Source organism: Nicotiana sylvestris, chromosome 3 (assembly GCF_000393655.2).
Source record: "Nicotiana sylvestris chromosome 3, ASM39365v2, whole genome shotgun sequence".
In the NCBI taxonomy this organism is placed as follows: Eukaryota; Viridiplantae; Streptophyta; class Magnoliopsida; order Solanales; family Solanaceae; genus Nicotiana; species Nicotiana sylvestris.
Window position 1 is genome coordinate 45,530,067 of NC_091059.1, and position 6,383 is coordinate 45,536,449.

At 47.2% G+C, this 6,383-nt stretch overlaps 1 protein-coding gene across 1 annotated transcript; it reads right to left on the reverse strand.

Moving 5' to 3' along the window:
- Window positions 1-783: 783 nt before the first annotated feature.
- On the reverse strand, window positions 784-5,796 carry LOC138887293 (uncharacterized). The gene is made up of 9 exons (XM_070169023.1): window positions 5,718-5,796; window positions 4,882-5,010; window positions 4,685-4,791; window positions 3,859-4,050; window positions 3,427-3,785; window positions 1,965-2,032; window positions 1,665-1,789; window positions 1,267-1,377; window positions 784-1,065 (listed from the first exon to the last, which is right to left on the reverse strand). Exons 1-9 carry the CDS (start codon window positions 5,794-5,796, stop codon window positions 784-786), a joined length of 1,452 nt encoding a protein of 483 aa, XP_070025124.1.
- Window positions 5,797-6,383: the final 587 nt, after the last annotated feature.

Sequence of the window (6,383 nt, forward strand, 5' to 3'; positions counted from 1 at the left end):
CAGCTCCAAACTATAAGGCTTCGAATACTCAGCCACCGATCCAAACCTCCCGAGGTGCTCGATCATCGCCATACAATGACTCACAATTGAGGTTTTATCGAACTGTCAGAGAGTCGGGCAAACACAATTTCAAAAAAGTCCTTAACGAGGGAAAAATAAAGCCCATACAAGAGGTCGTACCGACCCAATGCGTAAGAGCCACTGTCGCCAGTCCATACAAGAGGTCGTACTGACCCAGCGCATAAGACCCTAAGGGGCAGCTTTAATTCAAAAACTTAAGGGTCAAATGAGCTCGAATCGAAACCCGACTCAAAGACTGAACCCGAAATAGTTCACTAAATATGCCTAAGAGCAAAAGCATAAGAGCTCAAACGCCGGCTAATACTAAAAGGTCGTACCGACCAGCCCAATGAGCCCCAGGGCCATACCATGAATCTAGGGATTCATTTTAACTCGAAGACCAATTCATCTGGCTAAAATCAAGGCAAAGGGAAATGCATGAAAAATAAAACCACGAGGCTTCCTTTTACACATATATGTGAGAGAATACAAGCTTCATTTACAAAGTTATTTGAAAGCACTACATGAAAGGCCTAATCTAATCAACGTCCCCCTTGGGGACTATGGTCCGTCGACCTCTTTCTCGCCATCTTCGGCATCAGACAGAAGGAACTTAGCATCATATTTTCCACCTTCGCCTGCTTTATCTCTTCCGAGATATTGAAGCCCCTGGCATGAACTTCCTCGAGGGTTTCCCTCCGAGATTTACACCTCATGTACTCTTTATTCCTTCTCTCCTTGTCGAGAGCCCGCTATCTCAGCACGAGCGTCGGCAGCATCCTTCAAATAGACAACCACCTTTTTATCAGCCTTAGTTCGGATTGTTACGGTTTCAGCCGGGGTATCCACAACTTCGGCCTTCATCTTCAAAAGCTCAGACTCGAGCCTTGTAATCATATTCGCTCGGACAGAATTGTTTGTACGAGCATTCCATAGTTGAACCTCAAGGGCGGAAACCTTGGCCAAAGCATCCTCCTTAGTCGCAACTTGGGCATCTGTCTGAGCCTTCAGCTCGTTACACTCACGTTTAACCCGGCTAACTTCGCCCCAAAGTCATTCTAGCTCGTCCGTTGTGTTATTCAACTGAAATATTGGAATATTAATATCCAAAAGCGGAAGGGGGAGCATACATCGACATGAAGTGTAGGTTACCTATCTTTCGAGATGGCTTTCGTGACTTTGATCTGCCTCATACCGCAGGTATACTAGCTCATCTTCTTTTTTCGTGCAAAGAAGCCTAAGGGATTTTTCCCTATCCAAATATTTTTGCAGCCTGGCCTCACGGCGAAGCAGCTCGGACTTAAGCTTATTAAAGTCCTGCAAAAGAAAGTTCAATAAGAAAGACGCGAAACTGAAAGAAGCCTATACCAGCTACCAAAGCTTACCATAAAGCTAAGCCACTGAGCCTTACCAAAGGTCGAGCATACTTCTGATGGCTTAGTTTCCCCCGAAGTGCCTTCGGTAGGAGAAGAGGGAGGCGTCCGATGACCCTTGTCCCTTGAAGTACCCTCGACGGGAACGGGAAATATTTTTTCAAAAATAGAGGTCTCCGAAGCCGGAAGCTCGGTCGACTCATCTCGTTTGAACCTCAAAAAAGGACTCACCTCGCCACGAGCATCCTCGCACCTCGAAGATTCTTTTCGTTTATTATCGATCCTCGACCTCGAGGCTGGCAATCTCTCCTCATCCCCCAAGGGACACGGCCTCATCTCGGAAAAACCTCCAACACCTGTGGTGGAAGAGTTAGTGCGCTAAAAAGAAAGTACTTTTTTGAGGAAACAAGCCACTAAACACCTACCATGATGTTTTGCCTCTCATCTCCCCTTGGACAGGTCTCGCCATTTGCGCTTATCATAGGTCGAGCAAGCTGCCAGCTTACGAGACCATTCAGCCAGGTCAGGAACCTTGTTCAGCAACCAAGGAATCGCTAAAGAAAATGAAATGAAAAACATCTTTACGAAGCCCGCCTCCACTGTGGACAAAGCGATAAAAATTCAAGTGTACCACTTACGTGTGAAATTCCATTTCTTAGGAAATGGCAGAAACTCTCCATGGATAATATCGGTTGTCCGTGCTCGAACAAACCGGCTCATCCACCCTCGGTCCTCGTCCTCTTAGTTGCTAACAGCAAGGGACCAGGTGGATTGACGTCGCAGAGTAATCAAGCCATGGTAATGCAGAGGCCGATATAACCTAACGAGATGGCTAAGGGTGAATTCAAGTCCGGCCTTATCCGCAAAGTACCTTATCATTAGCACTATCTTCCAAAGGGATGGGTGAGCATGCGCCAGGGTAACCTGATACCTCTCAAGCACGACCCTGTCAAGGGGCCCAATGTAAAGGGATACGTATACACGTTCAAAAACCCCTCGACATGGGTCATAATGCTCTCCTCCAGGGAAGGTACCTGCAGTACCACTTCTTCTCCCTATCCGCAGTCTTTTCTAATCATTTTGAGATGTTCCTCCCTTATTGAGGAGTTAAACCTCGATGCATGCTCCTGATGCCCTTGAATGTTAGGACATCTCTCCAATGTAAAGTCTCTCCTCGAGATAAAGCACCTCGAGGTCATCTTAACGGGCACCGGTGGTGTACCACCGACCGAACGCGAAACAGAGGCAGAACTCTCCTCTCCTTGATAAACGGATTTTGATGTAGCGGCCATGGCTACGGTAAAATAGGAAGAAGAGGATGAAGACTTGGGCGAAGGCTTTGAGTTGAAATGATGAGATAACTAGCACAAAGAGCAAAAGTTCTATGAGAGTAAAGTTACCCAGAGTAGCAGAATCCTCAGTTAAGAAATGAGCAAATGCATATATTAAGGCGAGCGGTGACTATTCGCCTATCCAAAAGACCAATTAAGTCTGACAATATCAGCACCACTTTTTGAGGAAATATACTGGTGGGACCACCCCTGGCACCCCATTACCGTGTTGCATAAATAATGATGTCACGCGATGCTCGGGAAATATTGAGACCCCGAGGATTTCTGCTATTATAAGCACCGACTCCAAAGAAGCTATCGACCTAATCTCGAGATGGTGCCCGATCTCGACGGTCCCGATTGCCCCCAAATATGGACTCCTAAGAGTCGACATCAAAATTTGAAGAATGAATTCTGCATGATCGCTGAAAAATAAAGAATGCAAGGCTGGAAACAAAAAATTTCTTTACATTACCGAAAATATGTTTGTAAGTGGTACCTTTACAAGACCTGTTTCCCCGGGAATACATACACAAAAATAAAAAAGAGAAGGAAAGGCGAAATAGGCCTACTTTTCATCGTCACTGCCCTTTGAACTATCTCTAAGATCTTCATCCAAAGTGACCAAGAGTGCCAATTCTTCCTCCAAATCTCGGGCCTACTCGATCTCAATTGAGAGATCGGCACCTTTAGCACTAGATTCCTCTAAGGCTTGCCTCCTTGCCTTTGCACGAGCGTAAGCGACAGTCCGAGTCAGCTTTTGCTCGTCCTCCTCTGATATCTCTCGGGCTAGACGATTCACAGTAGCGGCATCTCTCAGATATGTAGTGGCATTCTCTTCAACCTCGGACTTGGCCGCAGATAGCGCAGCAACCTCCTCTCGAGCATTTAGGAGAAGACCCTGGGACGATACCAACTTCGAGGTCACGACCTCATTTTGTCTCCTCAGTTCGAGGATCTCCGTGTTTATAGCAGTAACTTCTTCCCGAAGTCGCCCCGCAAGAACATCCTTCTGCTTGATCTACAAAGGAAAAGATAAGTCAGTAAACATCGAATTGTGAGGATGATGAACGAATTTATGAATACCAAGTTACTTGCTCAGCAAGACCAACCTTATCTCGGAGCACTCCCTCCAAACTCGCCCGAAGCTCGCTTAACTCCTCCTTCTTTCGGGTAGAGGAGGCCTCCGACTCCTTTAGTCCTGAGGTGAGCTTCTCGAGCTCCTTTCCACGGCATGAAAGCTCGTCTTGGAGCCTAGAGAAGGCGTGATCATACATCTTCTTAGCCTACAATGAAATCGAAGAGTCAGAAAAAAGAGGAAAATACTTGAGACTAGAAAAGTGTGCATAAAAAGCTATCACCAGCTGTTGAAACTTCTCTGCTTCCTCGATAGCGTTGGGAGCATCGAGATCAATGTCCTCATGACATCATCAACGCCATCAAGGAAGTTGTCAAGCTCATCTTCCCCCACCCCATCCCCCTCGAGAGGACCCCCCACGTTGGTAGCCTTTGGGTCCTGAGCGTCCCTAAATTCCTCGGGCGAGAATCGAGGACCAAAATTAAGGCCACCTAGGGCGTCAATATTGCCAAGGGGAAAATTCCGTCCCCGAGAAGCTCCGAGCCCGGGCCCTTTCGAACCAGCAGCAATGGTCTCCTCGGTAGGGATTGTACCATGTTTGGCCAGGGGCTTAGAGACAGTATCCGCACCTTCCTCGAGGTCCTCCGAAGCATGGTCTCAAGCCGAACCAGTTGTCCCCGACTCGGTGGCCCTCGACACAGACATTTGGGGGGCATCTGTGCCCGACCTCTTCCTTTGTACCAAAGGGTTATCGTCGTCGTCATCATCCTCGTCATCGGAACCCACTCCGGAAGCTACCTCGGCCTCAGTCGAGGCCTACGAGACTTGGGTTTCTTTGATACAAGGGATTCGGCAGACGTCGCCTTTTTCCTCTTCTTACCCTTATCGGGCTTAGGGGACTCTCCCTCACCGGCAGGAGGTGGTCTCATCCGCACTCCATCGCCAAGGCCTGCGCGAACATAGTAATCAAAATTTATCAGCATGGAGGATATGGGGAAGAAATATAAAAACATGATAGAGACGGCAAGAAGGATTTTACCATGATTCTTGGCCACCCACCGTGTTTTATCCAACTCAGGCCAAGAACGTTTGGGATAGGGGAACGAGGTATCTAATCCCCTAATCCACCCCAACAGGTCTGGAGCAGATTTGGGGTACCAACGGGCGGCTGCGTGAGCAAAGGGAAAGTTAGATTTTTGAATAAAGTAAGAAGAAAATAAAAGCATACTCAAAGAAGAGGCACTTATGCTTCAAGTTAAACTCCTCCGGAAACGGCATCCACCTAGCTGGAATAATGTCCAAGGTCCTTAGTCGGACAAACCGGCTCATCTACCGCTGATCCTTGTGCTCATTGATACTCGAGAAAAAGGGTTTCAAAGATAAAGGGCGAAGCTTGATCAAGCCTCGAAAAATACTGGGGCTGTACAGCCTGATCAGATAATCAAGGGTAAAAGTCGTACTCTTGGATTTGATGGAAAAGTAGCAAAGCATGTAAACTATCCTCTAGAAATAGGGGTAAATTTGGCCAAGTGTCACCCGGTACTTACAACAGAAGTCGAGAATGACCGGGTCTATAGCCGGAGAAGAAGGGTCTGAGGAGTCGACATGGCCTAAGGTGAACGGGTATGTGTACACATGAAGAAAACCGGCCTTATGGTCCGTTATGCTCTCGTTAGGACTAGGGATCTCAACCAGCACTTTTCCCCCCATTTGTAGTCCTCCCCCACTTTCTCTATATCTTTTACAATGCTGATAAACTGGGACACGTGTTTGCATCGACCAGCGTAGATGAAGGTCTCTCGATAGAAAAATCCTTCATGTTATTGAACTCGGTGGGTGTACACTATTCGGCGGTAGGAGCCACTTTGGTCTTACCCTTGGGTTTATTCTTGGATATTCGAGATGAAGAGGAAGCCTCATCTTTCCGCAGCACTGTCTTAGAGGTTATGTCCATGGTAACCAAAAGTTTTCTTTTCTCGAGAAAGAAGGCAGGAAACCAAGAACAAAAGAAAGAGGGGCATAGAGGAAGATGGATTTGGCTCTGAAAACTTGAAGGAATCACCAAAGTGTGAGTCATTAAGCAATTGGGGTATTTATAGAAGTCGTACGGTCAGCGAAGAAACCGAACCAAAAAATAAATCGCGGGTTTCTCGATAGTCGTGCTGACGGCGACCCTTGCACGGATTTTGGGTTATGGCATTTAATGCTCTGATAGGCTAACATCATGGTGATAGTGCCTGAGGAGTAGGAGTTCAAAATCGTTTTCTATCATTTTATTCTAGAAAACGCGGGGACTATCTGTATACGGCAAAAATCAGCAGTTCAATTTTACGGTCACCAAGGCGCCTCGAAGAAACTCCCCCTCCCCCCCCCCAAAGGCTCGAAGCTTAGCTAGGGGCCCTGGCCTTGAGGGTTCTCGATAATCTACTTCGAGGTAGCGTAAGCAACGGTCGACCTCGAGGCAGGGTAAATCAGTGACGTCAGTGGATTGATGTGAGGTTCCCAAAGCACGTGACTAGAGCTGACAAAGTTTATTAGGCT

Bases quoted from the DNA above. Each gene is read 5' to 3' on its own strand.
- LOC138887293 (XM_070169023.1), bottom strand. From the start codon at position 5,796: ATGGACATAACCTCTAAGACAGTGCTGCGGAAAGATGAGGCTTCCTCT. The intron at 3,786-3,858 runs GTAACTTGGTAT...TTTCCTTTGTAG, and splicing joins AGGTTGGTCTTGCTGAGCAA to ATCAAGCAGAAGGATGTTCT. The intron at 1,378-1,664 runs GTGAGTCCTTTT...TTTCTTTTGCAG, and splicing joins GCGAGGATGCTCGTGGCGAG to GACTTTAATAAGCTTAAGTC.